The sequence below is a fragment of the Phoca vitulina genome, unplaced genomic scaffold (genome assembly GCF_004348235.1).
Source record: "Phoca vitulina isolate PV1807 unplaced genomic scaffold, GSC_HSeal_1.0 scaffold109, whole genome shotgun sequence".
NCBI lineage: Eukaryota > Metazoa > Chordata > Mammalia > Carnivora > Phocidae > Phoca > Phoca vitulina.
Window position 1 is genome coordinate 1,470,668 of NW_022589812.1, and position 20,818 is coordinate 1,491,485.

The window sequence follows — 20,818 nt, forward strand, 5'->3', positions numbered from 1 at the left end:
CTGGTGCCATATTCATTACCAGAAACCAAACACTAATCAAAAGGGAGCTTAACACCCAAAGGGAAGTGAGAGAAATCAAACAGGCACTGTTTGCACAATAGATTTCCAATTGTACCTTGTGTTCTTAGCTAATCACCTTAGAACACTTCTGCTTCTGTCTGGATGCCACTCCACTTGGGGCTAGTTAGAGCAAGGGAATAAATAAGGAAGTGGGAGATGGGTGTTTTCCTATTTTTGGTCCGTAGACTCTACCCACCTTCAGATACTCAGTGTTGAGGAGTATGGGAAGGGCCAGTTTGGTGATGCTGAATCATGGAATAATACCAAAGGACAGACCAAATAAGTGTCAGAATCACCTCTCCTCCAATCCCTCCTAATATGTGGGCTACCCTAGAGATTGGAAGGTATGGAACAGAGAGGAAGCCGTAGATCTTGGACTGGGAAATGTCAGGCTTGGACCTGGCTTCCATGGCATGGTATTGTGGCATTAATAAGGGAGTCGAAGCTTTTGCAGAACAAGTGGTCATTGCCTGTTCTTGTTTCTCTGGGACTCCTTAAGGAGCCAAGGCTACTGAAGGCAGGGAGCACAGGAGTCCTGGCATTGGTAACACTTTTCAGCAAAACCCCAGCCTGGGCAAAGAAAAGGTGCTACAAGCCACCTTCTCTACTCCTAGTGCATTTGGAGACAAATCCCCTAAATGTGGAACTTATAACCACCACAAATGCAGGATTCCAAAATTCATCTGGGCCCACAAAACAATCAGTTCCTCCTTCCCTCTTCCAACTCCTCCATTCCAGTCTAAACCATGTGGTTAGAGCTGCCTTGCTAAGGCCATGTCTTAAGGCATTTTTTTCTGGCCCCTTGTCAGTACATTTTTTTGCTACTTCCTCCAGACACTCTGCATCTCCCTGACTCCCCTGTGCTATTGTTTTCTTGATTTGGATATTCTTGCTCTGTCATTATCCTCTTCCTTCAGATGTCCTCAATAGATCCCATTTTTCTCATCACTCCATAAACTCTCACTGGAAGGTGTCAAGTTATCTCCTGGTTTCTAGTACCTTTTACAGGCTGGTGAGTTTCAGATCTGTATCTCCATCCTGGACCACTCCCTTGAACATCGGATCCATCCACCCAGCTGCCTGCTGGACTTCTCTCCTTGGGCTGAGATGCTTGAGGCACTTTTAACTCAGCAGGTTCAAATCTGAACTCATCCATTCTCCAAATCTCTCCCTTTTCATTACATCGTCTGTCTTAATCCATGGCACCGCTATGCACCTGGTCACCCAAGCTGGAAACCTGGTTCCTTCCTTTCTCCCTCAGTCTCACATTTCCAGTAATTACCACAACTTGTCACTCAGTTTTCAAGTATTTCTTGAATCTGTCTTTCCTTCTTTAGCCCCATTTCACCAACCCTAATTCAGGCTACCGTCATCTTATGAGGGTGATTTTTAACAGGTGCCTAGTGGGTCTCCTTGCTTTCATTCTTTGTCCCCCTTTGATTCTGTTACCTCTCCTGCAACCAGATGCCATAGCATCACCTCTCAGCATTATCCCCCACTCCCGCCATTTCATGCTTCCTGGGATCTGACCCCTGGCCACAGCTCCTACCTCACCTACAGCTTCTCCCCCACACATTCTATGCTCCAGCCAATCTGTGGCTCTCTGAACTCTTCCCCACCTCCCGACCTTTGCATGTGCTATTCTCTCTGCCTAGATCATACTATGCCCGGCCTCCTACCACATATTTAGGTCCACCTCTCCCAGGAAGACTTTCCTGAACACCACAGGCTTGCTGGTGCATCTTTTCTCTGCTCCTGTTCCTCTCTGGGCTGATTCCAATCCCACTCAATTACCTACTAATTTATCTGTCTCCCTCTGAAGGCTGTAAGTTCTTTGTGGACAGGGATCTTGTCTGCAGTTCTAACCAACACCTAGTAAGTACTTGTTGAGTAAACAAATGGAAAAAAAAATAACATACGTGCATCAGAGCCTCTCCTGTGAGTGATGCCTCAAAATTTATGGTTGTCCAAGTCTCAGTGAAACCTTGCTGGGAAGACACAAGATCCTGCCTTAGGGCCTTTGCACTTGCCTGTAATGTTCTTCCTCAGATAACCCCCTGGTTCGTTCTCTTACTTCTCTCAGCTTCTGCTTATCAGAGAGACTTTCCCTGACCATCCTATATAAAATAACACCCCGTAGCTCTATTCTCTTCCTTGTTTTTTTTTCCCCAAAGTGCTTGTCCCCACCTGACATTTCACATATTGTTTAAATGTATTCCCCCCTTTTAAACCTGAGCTCTTTACCATCAAGGTCTCTGTTTTGATTACTTGCTTTTTCCGTAGTGCCTATAAAAGTGCCTGGCATTGAATTTATGTTTAAAATACCTATTGAATATTGAGCTGAATACCTAAAGGATAAAAAAACAAGAAAGTAAAGAAAAAGGAAAGAAAGGAAAAGAAAAGAAAAGTAACAGAGGGACAAAGGGATTAATTCTGATGTTTTCTTTTCCCTGGCTCTTGCCTTTGGCCCTTGTTTTTATTTTTCTTCATGTTCTAGTGTACCTGGGTCAAAGTGAATCTGCACACAATCCAGCCAGGCTCCACTGACCACAGATTGACCATAGACAGGGTGGGGCTCAGCACCGAAGTCCTCCTACATAAAGCTCTTCTGTAAAGGCAGCAGGTATGGGGATTCGGTGCATGTCTGCGTGTCCGCCTGTGAGGTCCTTTAACTCCAGATACACGTCCCCATAGCCCCTGTTTGCTGATACACACGTGTGGTTTTCCCTGAGGTCAGAAGACTCAACTAACGCAACAGGGCCTTGGTCTGTCCTGGAAAGCCGCAGCTGGAGTCCTGGGAAGCAGCTGGTGTCAGGGCAGACATTTCCCATCAGCATCGGCTTCCGCTGGCCTTGACAAAGAAGTCCCTTGGAATATCTGGGTCTCTTGGGCCCAGCAGCCTCTTGGTTTCTGACTGTGCCTTCAGTGAGCCTCCTGGAGGCCCCCTCATGAAGCGGCCCTGCCCAATGTGGGTAGTGGGTCTGCTCTCCACTGCTGCTGTGGCTCTATACACAGGCCTCCATCTTCTGGATGGAGAAGGACAAGTGCAGTGGAGGGAGGAGGTCCCTAGGACGGGTCAGTACATCACCTCTAAAGACTGTGAGACTTCTGAAGACAGGGACTGTGTCTGTCTTATTCACTAGTGTCTCCCCAGCACCTGTCACGGTACCTGGCACATACTGGGTGCTCACATAAATGTCTCTGCAAAGTTGAATGGACCCTGTGAAAGCATCATTATTATCCCCATTATACAACAGCAGCGGCCCCCAGTTACACCTTCCACGTCTGCTATTTCCCCCACGCCTGCCACATTGTAATCACCATTCAAGTTCTCCCTTTCCTGCCAGACTGTAAGCTCCAGGAGGGGAGGGGCTGTGTGGGGCTCATCCCCTGCTATATCCCCAGCAGCTAGCACAGGGCTGGCGCATAGGATGCTCGGCAAATATTTCTTGAATAAATGGATGGATGGATGGATGAATGAAAGACTGGATGGATGACACTCAGAGACATCATGTATTTTATCTGACTACACAGCAGAACCAGTTGAAGCCAGTCTCTCCAACCAGGGTGTGAACTCCATGAGTGCAGGGATGCAGTCTGGTTTTTCTCACCACAGGATCCTCAGCACTCTGACCAGTTCCTGTATATAGTAGGTGCTCGATAAATACTTGCTGAATGAATGAATGACTTCAAAGACTGAGCTTTTAAAATTATTATTATTTTGCCACATTCTTTAAGGAGACATGGGACCTTATGTGCAGACACGTCACAAGTCCCATTTTGAGAGAAGGCAGAATTTAAAGATACAGGATATTTTGCGACAGTGAGGATTAAAAGGGGGGAAAGAGGAGCAGGTTGACTGAAGTATGAGCTCCCTTTTCTGTGGCTGGAGCACTAAGCTGCATCATTCCCAGCCAGCAGGAAATGAAGCCACAGAGCACAGGGTTTCCAGCTGCCAGTCACTGAGACATCAGGGTCAATGTGGCCCACAGAAGCAGAGGCAGCCAGACCTTCAGGAACCCTGCAAAGAAAGCAATTATAGGGCTGCTGCTAGCACTGATGTGCCTGTGTGCAAAACTAACATAAGATGCCACCTTTAGACCGACCAATTAGGAAAGGACACCCTGTCTGGACTGATCAGTTAGAAAAGGGAAACTTTCTCTTTATCTGCCCTGAAAACCAATTAGAACAAGGTGCCACTTGGGGTGGAAAAATAGGAAAAAGGTGCCCTCCCAGGTGGACCAGATTGAAGAAGACAGCCTTTCTTCTAGCACTAGGATTGGTAGCCCCTCAAAAGGACATTCATGTACAGTGCCCAACCTACTCAACCATCCTTGGTGACCTTGGGATATTCACAGAGGACAAGCCTCTTAGGAACATCTTGAATCTTCAGCTCCAAGCTCACTACAGAGTTGGTACAGAGTTGGCCTAGCTCAGGTAAAACACTAGGTTGGTATAACAACTCCTTCAGATCTAGATGCCAGGAGCCAAGAAGGGCAACAGTTACATGAATTCACTTTTCATCCAGATTTTCAGACAAGTCAGTGTCTGTGAAAATCAAAGGCCATAAAATGCCACCTGTCCCTAGCCTTTGTGGTCAGAGAGGCAGAGAAACAGGGTTTCTTGTTTGTCTGTGATGTTCATCCCGGAACTAAGCCTGGTCCTTGGCATGTAGTAGCACTCAACATGTATTTGTCACCTGTTGAGTGAATCCTAAAAAAGGTGTTAGAGATGAATCACAAAGCTTCAGGAAGTGCTCAAGGTACAGACCTAGTGTGTGCATGTCTACTGGGTATAAGTTTGTATAAGTATGTGTATGTCTGTCCCTGCAAATATGCATGCATGCAACTCCAGCTATCTGTGCATCTGTGTGCAAATATGAGCATATGCATGTGACCTGGTGTGTGTATGTGTGCAAACATGTCTGGATGATATACATTCTGCGTCTGGGCACGCCTGTGTGTGTGTGCACATATGTACTACTGTGGGACTGCACAGGTGTATGTGCATATGGACAGCCCCAGAACCAGGCGTTTCTATAGATGCAGTCACCTCTTCAGAGCTCAGGCCAAGCAGGCCAGGCACTCCAGCACATTCTGCGCCCACATATAAAAGCCCCAGAGAAAGGTTCTAGTGGAGGTCTCCCTGGAAAGAGGACCTGAACTTACCCAGGCTGCTGGAAGCAGCCCTCGAGACTACTGCTTGGACACCTGTAAAGGGAAAGAGAAGGATCAATGCAAGGAGAGGGCATGCAGATGGCAAGAAGCCTGAGAGATATCCCTTCAGTTTGCTCTTCTCTTTGCAGCTAGAGTGGTCTTTTTGAAACCCGGATCCGATCATGTCACTTCCCTGCTTTGGACCCTTCAGGAGTTCCCTGCTACTTTCAGGAGAAAGACCCCAAACTTTAGCAACAACTATATGTCCCCACATGGTCTGGGCCCACCTGCATCAGCTCATCCCATACCAATCTCCTCCCCTTTCCAGCCTGCCTGGCCTTTTCTCAATTCTTCTAGCAGGCTGGGCTACCCACCCCCTTAGCCCCACCACCCTTCCCCTCACTCCCTTTCCCTGACACCTCTTGGTTAATCTCTCCTCAGTCTGAATAATGACTGCTCCACTGGTCTATAAGCTACATGTGAACCGGGTCTGTCTCTGCTTTTGCTCACCACAAGATCCCCAAACACTAGCACAGGGCCTAGCACACAGGAGGTACAAAAACAAATTTGCGCAATGGAATGAATGAATGACTAGGAACTGGTAAAATTTTGGAAGGCAGCTTATAGTCCACCTTGCCCCACAGAATCCACTTGTTCAGTTTCTTCAGAACCCAGTAAGTTCCACGTGCCAGGTTCTGTCATCCCTTATCATCTCCAGAGAATATTCCCCACCAGAAACATGGAGGAGGGAGTGGCTCTCTTACTTTTCCGTGTGATGGGACCCAGGTTCAGGACATGGGTTTGATCTATGCTGCCCCCACCTTGGAATCTGGTCCCGGAGCAGGTCTGCAGGAAGAGGGCAACAAAGAAAGCCTTCCATGAGGGAGACTGCCATGGGGAGTGGGCTGCACTCCTCACAGGGGCCTCCTCCTGCCTCAGGTTGGGGCTTGAGGAGGGTCGAGGCAGGAGTTGTCAGGAGATCTGTATACTTGGGCTCATGCCCCACCTCTACCTTCTGTTAGGTTTATGATCTTAGGAAAGTCACTTAAGTTCTCTGAGCTGCTCTCCCCGTATAGAAAAGGGAGCTAATAAAATGCCTCCCCTTTAGTTACTGCAAAGAATTAAAAAGTTAACAGAGATAAGGTGCACCTGGTGCTTTAAAATGTCAGCTGCTATTACCAGAACACAAGCCTGCAGATAAGCCAGAGCATTTACCAGCCTGTCACACTGCACCGATTCCGCCTGATTTCCCAACAGCTTAGGTCTCCTACCGTGCTCTGCCCACCCCTTCTTACTGCTCATTCTATTCCTGGACTAAAAGAGAAACACAGCAGAAATGTTTGTTTTCTTTTAGACCTTGTGGCCAAATGTCTGGTTATGGGAGACGGGCAAGGGGGAAATCATGGCAGGCAGCCTGAGGGAGGAGAGGCAACTCACAGGTTTGCATTTTTCAGTAAAGGTGTCGCACAGATACACTTCACAGTGCAAGTAGACCAGGTCGTAGTTCCCGGCAAAACGGAACATCTGAACAGAAAATCGGCCCTGAGGGGACTCCCCGTTCTCCACCACCTGGATGGTTGAGTCCTTAGTGCGTGGACATCTGGGAGGGTTAAGTCATATAACGTGGTTGGTTAAGCAGCTACTCTGGAGCCAAACTTCCTGGGTTCAAATCTCACTCCACCACCTATTAGCTATGTGTCCTTGAGCAACTTAATCTCTCTGTGCCCCAGTTTCCCCATCTATATACAGGAAATACTGTTTGTAACCCATATCATAAGATAGCTGGGAAGATTAAATGAGTTAACTTTTCCAAGAGCGTACTACAGTATGTGACACATAGTAGATGCTACATATCTTAATGCATATATATAACGCTGAAATAAAAATGTCATCAGCACAGGGTTGAAACTATGCTATAAAGTCAGCACCTCTGATTTCCCAGGAAATGACATTCAGGATCATTAGCTACCATTTGTTGGCTATCTCCTATGTGCCCGGTTCTGATGATAACAGTGGACACTTCTAAGTCCTGAGGGGCCGTGACCAAAAGGGAGTGAGTGTGTGTGTGTGTGCGTGTGCGTGTGCGTGCGCACGCGGTGCCCATCTATAGACATACACAATTGCACCGAAACTCAAAATTGCACATGAAGAGACTCGTGTGTGTGCTGGGCTGGATCAGGGTACAAGGGCAGGCAAATTGGGCATTTTCTCCACTATTTTACATAAGATTTGCTCAAAATAGATTTAGGAGAGGGGTGGAATGCTGACTGCACAGACGAAGAATGGGAAGGGAACTCCCTGCTTTGTGCAAACAATTCAGATCTGTTTGTAAAAGTGCAGACTCCACTTGGCACAATAGAAGCTCTGAGGTTCAGGGGACCCACCCCCTGAAAGCCCCATGCACGCAACCTGAGCAGGGCATCCAAGTGTCCCCTCCAGCCCCTTGCTGTCTCCTCAGCCGGCTCTTCTTTACACGTCCTGGGATGTTCGCCACCCCTCTTGGACTGGTGGTCCCCAACCCAGCTCCCACACATGCCCAGACAGAAAAACACAGGCACACTCAGCATTTCTTCCTGCTTCTTTTCCAAAACTTTCCAAGTGTCCCACAACATACATGCTCAATGTTTTTACTCAGGAAAAAAAAGTTTACAAATCCCTGCACAGTAGGTATTATTTATGTCCATTTCACATATGAGAACATGAATATTTGGAGAGATGAGATGAATTGTGTCTCCAGACTAAGAAATAGCAAAGCCAAGATGTGGACCCAAATCTCCATGATGCTCCAATCTCCATCAATGCCCCTTTCCAAATTTGCTTTTTTGGCCTTACCTAGAAACCATCTTCGTGTATGTTTTCCTGTGTTTCCCAGCATCTGTATTGTTATAATTTACTTGCTATTTGCTTTAAATATACATATATTTTTATTGGAATACATCTATTTTTTAGAAGAATCTTTAGATCCTGACCACAAATAGCAAACCAGCATCACTTGCCATAAGCACAACATGACCATTTATAGATAAATACAAAGTAAAACAGTGCTATTAAATCTTATTTATACAAAGTAAAACAGTGCTATTAAATCTTAGCTCCCGTCACAGCAGAAGGCCCTAAAAAGACTTCTTTCTGTTGCAAAGGGAATGAGCAATAACAGAGAGGTATAAGTGTCAGATGAGCACCCAACTGATAACTCTTCCCTTGATGTAACCAGGCAGGTTCTAAGAACCGAAACAGGAATAGGTCAGTGCCTTTGGGGGATGCTTTTTCTGACTATGCTATTAAATAGCATATGCCCCTCCCCTTTCCCTGCTTTGGGTTTTTCCTATAGCCCCCTTACCACTTATCTGACATGCTACAGATTTCTCTTGTTTAATTATTGGTCCCCCCTCTTGGAATATCAGCTGTATGAGGGCAGAGAGTTTTGTCCCTTCTATTCACTGTGCTATGCACAGAGCCTGGCACACAGTAAGCTTCCAAAGACATCTATTCTGATTTGAATGACGTGAATTACTTCCTCACAGTGTGGTCCACGGTTCTCCAGTGCCACCTGTGTCCCCCCTTTTACAACTGGTCCTTGGTTAACTGTGTCTCCAGCTCACTCCTCCCAGCCAAGTGCCATCTTGCTTCCTACCCTGGGTGAGTGCACCTTTCAATCAGGTTTCTTAACCTTTTCTTGAGTCCTGGACACCTCCAACCTTCTGGTGAAGCCCATGCCTCCCTCTTCAAAAATAATGTTTTAAGTACATAAAGTACCTAAGATTATAAAGGAAACCAGTTCAACTGAAGCATAGTTCTTAAAATATTAGAGCATTTGATATATGCATTTTATGTTTATGTATCTATTATATATAAACACATATATTTATAAGGATGTATATTTGATAATACATTAAATAATAATTTCTAGTAGAAACTCTAATACTCTAGTAACTAAAAAGTACTGACATGTGTAAATGTTTTCACGTGTCCTGCTAATACTGTGGTTTGTTGCCTATGTTCATAACGGATGGTGATGCTAAATTTCAGCTAGACATTGTGAATATAAAGATGTGCTTTCCCCCAAATCCAAATCCAAAGGCTGCCCCCTCCTGCCCCAGAATTCCATCTATGGAACTTACCTGTTCTGGATGATGAAGTACTTCAGGGGGTCTGTGGCATTGCCGCTGGGTGTAGCGTAGCAGTTGGTCATCAGCAGTGCAAACCGGGACAGGTCACCCCCATCCAGCACGGTGCCCACGTAGAGAAAGGCCTCTGTGGCCAGGGTCACGGAGGAACCTTCGTAGGGCTGTGTGTAGGCAGGGCTCTGGAAGAGTGCCATCCGCACGGTGAACATGCCTGTCCCTCCCACGCTGATGTTTAGGACGCTACAGGGGGAGAGGAGCTGGTGAGAAAACCAGAGCTGAGAACAGCAACAGATGGGCCACCCCTTCTGGTCTGCAGTCCCAGGCCATCCCTGGCAGCTCTCTGCGTGTTTATTTAGCAGGAGGACTGGAACCCGCCAACCACTGCAATGGCTGCCAACTGTGATGAGCAGACATGGGTCACCTCAGGATCTTGTTGAAATGCAGGTTCTGGTTTGGTAGGTTCAGGTGGGGCTCAAGGTTCTGCATTTTTAACAAGCTCCCATGGATGCTGCTGCTGCTGATTCACAGACCACATTTTTTGTAGCATGCCCATCCCCTTCACTTGGGGGCCCTTGCCTTCAAGGAGTCCAATAAACAAATTCTCAAGGGAGTCACCTACATTCCTTCTTTGGTCTTAACCTGGAGCAGTTAAAAGGGATGGCTATCAGTCCTACAGGCCTAGGTCAGAGTTCTGGGTCCACCTACAGCAGAAGATAGGGGTTTTTTGTAAATGGGTTATTTTTCACCACATTGAAAACAGCTACACTGATGAGACTTCACAGAATGAGCCAATAAAGGACACTGTAAGACTGATAATGCTAGGAAATAAGGCACATGATAAAAACTCAGTAATGTAGAAGTCCATTTTGCAGGTGAGAACTGGGTTATTGGTTTGGACTCAGATTTGGACTAGGGCAAGATTTCCAGCTCAAACCGGAGAGACATCTCCATATAGATGTGTTGCTCCTTGAAGTCTGTCAGGCCTGAGACACGGCCACAGTGCTCCAGGGCACTGCTTGGCCAGGTGGTTCTCCAGCCAAAGGCAGACAATGAGCAACCTTCTTCCCCCAGGTCAGCCATGCACCCTCATCAGTGCCTAGTGCCCTCCCCTAGTCTGGTTGGCCCAAAGAACGTGTAGCCATGGATGAGCTTCATAATGAAGGTCATGGTAGAGTGGGGGCTCTAGGCACAATGCCCTAGGTTTGAATCCCAGCTCTGCCACTTACTAGACTCTAACTTTGGACAGGTTACTCAGTCTTCTCTGAGCCTCAATTTCCACATCTGTATAATGGGAACACTACTAATAATAGTAATATTTACAGCTCTTAAGGTACTCTTAAGATTTAAGTGAGAGGTTTCCTGTAGGGCAGTTAACACAATGCCTGACATACAGTCAGCTCTTGATAAGTGCTTGTTATAGTTACAACTGTAATTTTTTCCAACATCACATTCGCATCTTTGGCCTGTGATTCGTCCTAGTCAGAGATTTCCAATTTTATTTAGCAACAGGATCCTTTTACTACTTTTTTTAATAATAAAATCTCATGTGACACCCAATATGGGTGGAACTTCTCTGGTTCACCCTGTAGGCCTCCCCAAACGTACTTCCTTAAAGACCCTCAAACTCTAAGAGGCATAATTTATAAACCCCTTTTTTTATCAAGTTCCTATTTATAGAGAAGGAAGGAAACTAAGGTCCAAATATGGCATGATTTATATATCATATAAATAGCAGGTCTGGACCAAGAGCCCTCCCTCCTTCCATCTGGTCCAACCACCCTGCCCCTCTGATAAGCCAGAGGCCCTAATATTTAATTCACACATGCCAAGCACTGTTGCGCTTCTAAGAAAGGCAGTACGAGTACTGTTAAATCCATTTCACAGATGAGAGGACTGACACCCAGAGTGGGGCTGTCAATTTCTAGAGCCATCTGGTTAGTATGTGACAGAGCCTGGATTTGAATCTGGGCTCCTTCCTTCCAGACTGGGCTCCTCCATTGGAAAATACTGCCTCCCAACTCCCCCACCCAGCAACATATGGATGGCAGTTAACAGGGAAGCTGAGGGCGTGGTGGTTAAGAGGTTGTGGGGGTAGAGATGGCCAGGGGCACTGGGGACCCTCTCTGGCCGCACCTGACCATTGGCTGCATGGAGGTCTTCAAGCTGACTTTCATGTCCAGGGGGTAGGAACACGCAAAGTTGATTTTGATGTTGCGGTCACGGATGATGATCTCATCTGCCAGGTAGAGGGTGTTGCTATATGTGGCATGGGTTTCATTCCTCTGTATTGGGGGGTGGGAGTGGGAGAAAGGGGCATGAGAATCTGAGTAGGACTCAAAGTCAAAGGGGTTTCTATGGCCACCTGTGAGCTGCCCTCCCAGCTGTCATAATCAAAAGTTACAAGGACAGCAACCATTTATGAACTAGGCCCTGAGCTAAACACTCCTCCTGCATGACTGCATTAGCCTCTTCAATGACCCTAAGAGGCAGGGCTACTATCTCCCTGCCTCATGATGAGGAGATGGGGGTTCATAGAAGCTGAGTAACTCTTGAGTAACTTGCCCACAGTATGTGGGATCTAATAAGCCTGGGCTCTCCAAATTAGGCCACGCTTCCTCTCAAACACTAAAAACACTAAAAACCACCTCCAGACTCGTTATTAATGCTGGAATTTCAAACGCTGTGCTAAGCAAATAACAATTTCTGTCTTCCTTTCTTTTGTCTTCTTTCCTTTTCTTTCTGGGGGATGAGGGAGTTGTAGAAGCAGTATTCCACTCCAATATTGAACTCTGGGTCCCTTTTGAGGAAGTTTCTGGAGGTGAGGTCCTGGTTGTCTGAACAGTGGTGATGCAGACCTTGCCTCTGAGGACCACCCAAGACAGGCAGACCTGCTTCTGAGCCCAGTGCTGATACCTCCTGGCTGAGAAGAATCACTGTCCTATCTGGGCCCTTCCGTTCCCATCTGTAAAATGGGGCACTGTCACTATGGATCATTCTCTTTATTTAAAGCTAACATTTATTGAGCACTTACACTGTGCCTGCCGGTGTCTCAGTCACTTCACACACATTAACTCATTTAATCCTCTTAACAACCCTGTGAAGTAGGTACTAGTATCATTATTCCATTTTACAGTTGAGGAAACTGAGGCACAGCCAGGCTCATATGACTAGGAAGTGGTAAAGCTGGGGCTTGAACCAGGCAGTGCTCCAACCCTGTCCCATGTTGGCCAGGACATACCATCATCACTGTCCCACAGGGGCCACCCCTGGCTGGGGTCACCACAGATATCCAGTCCCGGTCGCCCCTCTCACGGAAGCCTGAGCACTGGCTGTCACGCAGGTACATGAAAACCTTCTCAAAGCCCAGGCTCTTCAGCTGGCACTTGCTCAGGGACACCTTGATGTCATTGGCTCCACACTCCAGCCTGCGCTCCAGGAGGGCGAGATCTGAAATGGGCAGGGAAGGCAGGATTGGAAACCTGGGACCACAGTTCAGCATCAAGCACATCCCCGGGGCCCAGGCCCAGCTGGGCAGGCTGACCACTAGCTGGGGGCACTCAGTTTAGCCCCGTCTCATCTTGCTGTGGTCTCCTCTCTCAGAGGGATGGAGACGCAAGACTGGATTCCCAGCATCACTGGATGGATCCAAATAGCCAACCATCAGCTCCATGTTACCCTAAGTGTGGATTGTATGCAAAAAACAGTATTATTTTCAGGTCATTCACTGCCCCCCACCCCCAGCATTAAATACACTGAATCTCAGTAAAACAAAACAACAAACACACTAACACATTAATCGCAGTATCTTTCCATCCTTTCTATATCAAAGAGATAGTCCACACTAGCTACTAATGTTTTTAATGCTATATACTTGCTAATTTCCCTTTTAAAACAATGGAGTGCAGACATCAGGCTAAGTGTTTGGGGCACACAGTGACATCCAGGTGGATTTTTTTTTAACTTTTTTAAATTGAAGTATTACACAGCTGCTGGAATTTAATAATTTTCTTTCATTGTATTCATTTTTACTGTTACCTTCTATCTAAGGTAAGAGTTACTTGCCACAGATAGATGCAGCAGTGGCCGTAAGTGTCCCAAGTTTATTTAAAAGAAGAAGGATTCAACCAATTTAAAGAAGAACAAGTTAATAATAAAAACCACAGTCTAGGTAGTACTTGGATAAAACGAAATTATAAAATTGGTACTAAAATCATGACTGAAGTTTGGGAAATACTATCCTGCTTCAGTCATTGTACATATGGGGAAACTGAGGCTTGGAGACCCACAGAGCCCTGCTCAGGATCCTCTGCTGATCAGAGGAGGGCGCAGCCCTAGAAACCGCAGGCTGGTCACCAGTCCTGTGTTCTTGAGCTGCAGAAATCCAGCTTAGGCAGCCTTTGGCCAACAAGTGGCAGCCACCTGTACTATGGTGTGGGAGCCTCAGGAAGAAGGCTGGGGCTAAGGAGGTTCCTCAAGCTCTGGGAGCTTTGGGGTCCACTAAAGGGATCCCACGAGCCCAGAGAGCTTCTCCTGGTTTTAACAGATATTACTGGACCCACTTTTCACTCAGATGGGATGATATGCATCCCTGCATCATCCCCATATGTCCCCAACTCACGCATAGGAATGTGTGCCTCCCCCACTTGCTGACATTTCTCAACACATTGCCCTCCTCCTACTGGTCTCACCAGTGATGTTGAAGTCCTGTTTGCACTGGCAGCTCCATGTGCCATCATCTGACTTGCAGTCCTCGTCTATACTGCACTCCTCACATGTCCCCAACACGGAGCTGGGGTCTGCAGGATCACAGACACTGTCAGTCAACAGGGATGCTCCCCGGTCTCCCGTGGGGCCCACCCAGGTCTGGAGTGGGGGGTAGGGGGAGACGCCCACTCACCTGTGCAGTAGGCCAGATAGCACTCGGTGGGCGCGCTCAGGTTGTAGACATAGTAGCCACCAGCACAGGCCTTCACTTGGACAGGCGCGTCCCACAGGCAGCAGTGGCCACTCCAGTGCGCGCAGGCTGTGCGGCTCACTATGCCCTCGTCACTGGACGGGTGCGTGCCATTGAGCCACATGGGCGCGGCCGTGTTACAGTGCAGGACCGGCACACAGGTCTCCGCCAGGCGCACACCGCCCGGCCCCATGAAGCGGTACCAGCCGCTCAGGCCCACGTCGCAGGTGTAACCCGCCCCGTGCTCGGCACTGCGCCAGTACTCATCCAGGATGCGGTACTCTTGGCATGGGTCCGCGCATACCAGCGCGTCACCCTCGGGCACGCAGTCCAGTCCCGGCCCACAGGAGCCCGGGGAGCACTCGCAGTGTTTCCCGTCCCCCAGATAGCCCTCAGGACAGACACACGAGTAATTGCCCTTGCTATTGACACAGGTGGCCAGGGCGTGGCAGTGGCTGAGCCCGGGCTCAGCGCACTCATCCACGTCGGTGCAGCCCAGCCCGGGCGTCAGTCGGAAGCCATCAGGGCAGGTGCACAAGTAGGAGCCCGGCATGTTCACGCAGCTGCTGTCCTCGGAGCAGTTGTGGGCCCCAGGGATGACACATTCATCCAGGTCCACGCACACAAGGCCGTTACCAGTGAAACCCACCTGGCAGGAGCATGTTGTGACAGTCCCGTCCTCCATGCAGGTGGCATTGCTGTGACATTCAGAGCAGTTTCCTGTGGACAGAAGAGTCCGGCCTCAGAGTGGGGGCAGCTGGGCCAGTGGTCACTCAGAGAGTCCTCCTGCATCCATTAGGGCACCATGTTCTTTTAAGACTTGGTCCCTGGATGACTCCCTCCAAAACAACTAAACAAAACTCCCCCGATGCTTCCACTGTGCATTCTTCTCTGTTAAGCATTGCTTTCAAAGTATGTCTTCTTTTAAAATATCCACGCTTCCACATCCAGAGGAATAATAAAGAGTTCTTGACACTTTGGTAGGATTTAGGTGACCCTGTCGCCCCTTCCCCACCTTTGAACATTTAATGCCTTTTGCTCAGATCTTCCCTGCCTCCCCTCTGAAGACTTCCCCAACTCTCCCTGACAGTAGCACTTTGTGTGACATCCTCCATGACAATAAACACAGTGAAGATAACGAGCTGTCGTTTATTAAGCACTTACAATATGCCAGACACTGGGATGTATGCTTTTCACTCATTATCTCATTGAATCCTCCCCAATGGCCCTGTGGGATCGCTTTTGTATTTACCCTTATTTTAAAGATAAGCAAACTGAGGTTCAGAGGGTTTAAGCCACTTGCTCTGTTAGTAAGCAGCAGAGCCAGGACAGAAACCTAGGTGGCAGGACCACAGAGTATATGCTCTTAACCTCTTTACCATGACACTGAAATGGCATTTACTGTGCCCCAAAGTACTCCAGCTCAGGGGAGACGCCCAGCTCCCTTCCCCAGGGAGAAGCTGAAAGCTAGATAATGCAAGACCCAATGGAATGACCTCTTAAGAATGCAGGGGGAGGTGTTTGGGAGCCACTTTGGTGTGTTCAGATCTTGACCTTCCAGTAAATTGCCAGGGGACCTAGTGGTAGTCTCTTGCCTCCAATGTGTGATCCAAGGACCACAGCATCAGTATTACCTGAGAGCTTGTCAGAAATGCAGAATTTCAGGCCCTATGCAGGGCCTACTGAATCAGAATCTGCATTTTAGCAAAACTCCCATGTGAATCCTGTATACGTTAAAGTATAAAAAATGGATTTAGAGGAGCGCCTGGGTGGCTCAGTTGTTAAGCGTCTGCCTTTGGCTCAGGTCGTGATCCCAGGGTCCTGGGATTGAACCCCACATCGGGCTCCCTACTCGGCGGGAAGCCTGCTTCTCCCTCTCCCACTCTCCCTGCTTGTGTTCCCTCTCTTGCTGTGTCTCTCTCTCTGTCAAATAAATAAATAAAATCTTTAAAAAAAAAATAAATTCTAAGCATGATAGGAGAGGAAGCCAGACCTCCTCTGTTAACAGCAGCATTGTTCCCTGCACACACACACACACACACACACACACACACACACAAACACCCCCCTCCCCCCCACTTACTTGCTTCCAAGGTGTCAGTGGATGCAGCTGTGATGACCCAAGAGGTTACCATGACTACCATCCACACCGAGATCAGAGAGGAAAGCTGCCCCATTCTTTCTGCTCTTCACAGCTTCTTCTGGTCTGGGGAGAACCTGCCCAAAGGCAAGGACAGGTTGACCCCTTGGGATTTCCTCCCTGTCTGTGATGCCTGGAGTCCTGTGGAACAGAGATGGATGGGATAAATGCATGATCTAACTCACTTCCCCACAGTTGGGAGGAGTGCTTAGGTCCTGCACTGCACAACTCCAGAAGATGCCATTTATATGAACTACAAGAAGTGTACAGTGTTGTGGCCCTTGCTTTGTTGTTTTTCCCTTCTGTGACCCCACCCATCCTCCCACCCCCATATTAGCCTCTGCTCCCCCAGTCTCAGCGAATCTGGAAGAACGGAGTCTCCTTTGGAACAGGAAGCAGCAAGATGGGGTAGTGTGTTCTGGACTCCTCATCTTACTGGAGGCAGCTTTAGGTTTTCACAGCCACTCCTGATCCCCTGCTGGGATACTTTCAACTTGCCCAGATCCATTTATCCATTCAACAAACATTTACTGAGTAGCTACCATGTGCCAAACAGGGAGCTACACACCGAGGAAGGCCATGAATAGGACAGGCAAGATCCCTGACTTCATGCAACCCATATTGTAAAGAAGTTGCTTTAGATAAGCAACTCCAGAGATGATTAACCTTCACAATGGATTTTGGTGTTTCCAGAGCAGTCACTTATTATTTCACTCAATTGGTGAAATAATCCTAGGTGGGTATTACTATTGCCTCAATTTTTACAGCAGCAAACTAGGGTAGTAAGTGGTGGTTAAATGTGTGGGACCTGGAGCCTGCCACCAGGATCCAAATCCCTGTTTTATTAATCACTGACAGTGTAACACTGGGCAAGGTATTTCAACTTGCTAATAATTAGTTTCCTTATCTATGAAATATGGATCATTGCTTTCACAAACTGAGTGCCTATGATGTGCCAGGCTCAGTTTGAAGTCCCTGTGATCAGAGAACTTGTGTTCTGGAGCTGTGTTTTCCAAGCCTTTATGATCACGATCTGCTATAAGGAAAATACTTTTTGCCATAACCTGGTGTAGTTGCTTGTGTATGTGCATGGGTACACACATGCACGCACACATGCACACACACACACACAAAATATAAGTTTTATAAAAATCTTAGTATTGTATGCATTGCTTACTGACATAGTCTCTAACATTTAATTAAAAGAAAATTTTGGATATAACCCACAAACGATTTCATGATCTACTAATGGGTCGTGAAAACACTGTGGCAGATGATAACTGACTGCATATTGTCATGGGGATTAACTAAGATGATATAAGCAAAGCAGGGCCTGGCACACAGCAAATGCTATTGTTCACTGCTATATCCCCAGTGCCTAGTACACAGTAGGCACTTTGCTAATATTTGTTGAATGAGTGAAGAAATAGTAGTCATTGTTATTAGTAAAGCGCAGCCTCGAAGGGAGGGAGATTGACCAACTGAAGATAATGAAGCCAATAGTCAGCAGAGCAATGACCCAATCTAGGTCTGACCCAGGTGTCCAATCTCTTCATTTCCTTCCCCCCCTCTCCCAAACAGAATGGGAATTAGCAGAGAACTAGGTGGGGGAGAAGTGGCTAGGAGAAGAGAGAGCCATAGATAGCCTTACCTGAAGCCAGAGAGGTAGAATTAGTCCGTTTCCAAGTGTGTGCCTCCTATATATACATCTGCCCCTGGCTGGCAGTCTTTCCTCCAATTATTCTCTGGTTCTGTTTCTTGAGATTGTTTTCTTGAGGGTAGAATATTTTCCCCTGTGGGCACAGTGTTTTCCTTTCCTAGGCTGTCAGATTATTGTTCTTTTTCCTAATATGTGGACGCCCCAAATGACTGACATTGGGGGTCAAACTTGTGCCCGCAAATATAAGGCCTCTGTTTTGCACCTTTTGATATAAAGAGATTCCTTAGTTAGAAATTAACCGGAAAAGCAGTGCCAAGGTACTAGGCGTTTTCTTGGTCATTGAGAAGGACAAGGTGGACCTAAGGAGCCAGGCAGAGGCCAGTATCTGAAGCCAGGCTGCGCTGGGGCAAAAGGGGGTTTTTATTGCCCCCATTAGGACATGCACCTGTGGCCATTTGGGTTTCCTGCCCTGGGGAGGGCACCCTGCTGAAGCACACTCCATCCTCATGGGCTCAGCAAGCTCCTCTATGGTCCGGACATGAGCAGGAGAGGAGGTGACAATGGTTGAAAGTCAAAGCCTGAAGATAACTGAGACATCACCAGACCAGACCCACTCTGTGAAACAAAGAATCTGAGTTCCCATGAGTATAGGCCCCCTTGGGAGGTGGGTAACTTTGTGACTGAGTAGACTGACTTTTGAGTCCGTCCGCCTGGCTCCTGATCAGCCATTTATTGTGTGCCAGAGGACTCATTTCTTTAATAATCTTCCTGAGGTCATTTTTGTTGTCTGTAAAAGGAAAGCACCCATCTCTTAGAGTTGTTATGGTGGTTAAAGGAGAAGGTGCAAGAACAGAGGTGATGTAACAATTCTACCCGTGGAAGTCACTGTCAGTGCTGCTTTGCTGATGTACAGTCACAGGGGTCGAAATGGCAGAGACTGGGCTCAACCCCATGGCTCCTGACCCAGTCCCATGTAGATGGCAATCCAGTCTAAGAGTCAGTCCCATAGAGAAAAATTGAGTATGTGTAAACTTGGGCTGAGCAGGAAATAGAACAATGACCCATTGCATTTACTTTTTCAGGATCTTTCTTATCCTGTCTCATTTAGTGGTAGGGTAACCATCAGCACTATGCAGTCATCTCCTCAGGATAATTTTGTAGGAGTAAAATTTCTGGGTCAAAGAGGTGGTGCAGTTTTAAGAAGTTTGATACCTCTTCCCAAACAGCACCCCCAGAGAGAGATTTTTTTTTTAAATAAACTAGTTTAGGGGCGCCTGGGTGTCTCAGTCAATTAAGCATCTGACTTCGGCTCAGGCCATGATATTGGGGTCCTGAGATGGAGCTCTGTGTTGGGCTCCCTGCTCAGCGGGGAGTCTGCTTCTCCCTCTCCTTATGCCCCTCCCCCCACTCGTGCGCTCTCTCTCTCTCTCTCTCTCTCTCTCAAATAAATAAATAAAATCTTAAAAAAAATAAACTAGTTTACAATCCCATAGTACCAATCCTGAGCGTTGTACATTTTCCTTCATCTTTGTCAAAAAAAAGAAGTGAGAAATCTCATTGCTTACTTTTGTAATTCTTCAGTGAAAAGGGAAATCATTATCTTTTCATGTGTGTTACTTATTCTTCTTTTCTGAATTGGCTGTGTCCTTTCTTTCTTTTTTTCCCCCTACTGCTTAAGAAGAAAATAAAAGTTCTTAATATTCTTTTTCTCCATTTTTGGATGGTGAATATAATTTCTGGTTGGTGCATATGAGGCCCTGTCTAAACCCGAGTTCGGGTGTCTTTAAAGGATTAAAATGGAGGCTCCGGGTGGCTCCTGGAGTTGTCTGGGCAAAGGCCATAGGCAGGAATATGGGGCATTTGTGTTATCGATTACTCATAAGTCTAATAACCACATTTTCCAGTTTCTGTATTTGATGCTTGTACATCTTGGGGCTTTGCTGACCCTGGAGGGATTGCCCCTCCCAGGCTAACTAATTCCTAGAGATTGCCAACAGCTGGCTAGAGATCTGCCTTCTGTATGCAAACCGACCACCCAGAGGGCCCCCCGCACCACCACCACCAGCCCTCCTTTGCTGGGGGCTCTCACACTCAGGGCCACTATTCCCCTGCCTTCATCACCCCAGGGCCAGGCACCAGACAACCGGGACCGGTCCCTCATCCCAAGACCTGCTGAAATTATTCAAACTATCCAGTCCTCAACCTGCTTCCCTGCCTCTCCTGTTCCTTCCTATGGGAACCACAAGAAAGGCTCTTGCTCATGTTTCCCCTATCCCTTGGCCTCCTGACTGACCCTGGTACTTCGTGTGCCCCCTCCTCTTGTGATCTGGGAATCTAATCAACTATGTTTTCAATGGCATTCATCTTCTCATCTGTTAGCCTTGTCATATAATAATAACAAAACTTACATTTTAAAACAGTAAGCATCACCTGCCCTCAACACAGCTGGAGCATCCTGTGGTGTTCCTCTAGTTGGTTGTTTTTCCACTCTTTCTTCAAAATTCCTACCGTCGCCCAGCCCCACACATTTAATGACATCATGGCATTCTCACTGGAGTCACTAAGCATTGCCTCCCTCAACTTCTCTGTCTTCCTGTCTCTGGATTCATCTTCCACTTCTCCTCGCCCCTGATGGAAGCAGCATCCTTCTTCCTGGGCTGATAACCTTTTTTCCTCACCTTCACCTACTCCTTCCTCCTGTAACTTCCTCTTCTCATAAGC

The 20,818-nt window shown here is 47.3% G+C and overlaps 1 protein-coding gene across 1 annotated transcript; it reads right to left on the minus strand.

Moving 5' to 3' along the window:
- Positions 1–3,757: 3,757 nt before the first annotated feature.
- On the minus strand, positions 3,758–18,099 carry LOC116628022 (uromodulin). The gene is made up of 11 exons (XM_032398062.1): positions 18,089–18,099; positions 16,381–16,578; positions 14,241–15,017; positions 14,032–14,139; positions 12,582–12,790; positions 11,477–11,625; positions 9,338–9,583; positions 6,654–6,816; positions 5,981–6,062; positions 5,229–5,270; positions 3,758–4,081 (listed from the first exon to the last, which is right to left on the minus strand). The coding sequence occupies exons 2-11, from the start codon at positions 16,472–16,474 to the stop codon at positions 4,020–4,022; spliced, it is 1,932 nt and encodes a 643-aa protein (XP_032253953.1). The 5' UTR covers positions 16,475–16,578; positions 18,089–18,099; the 3' UTR covers positions 3,758–4,019.
- Between the last annotated feature and the right edge of the window lie 2,719 nt (positions 18,100–20,818).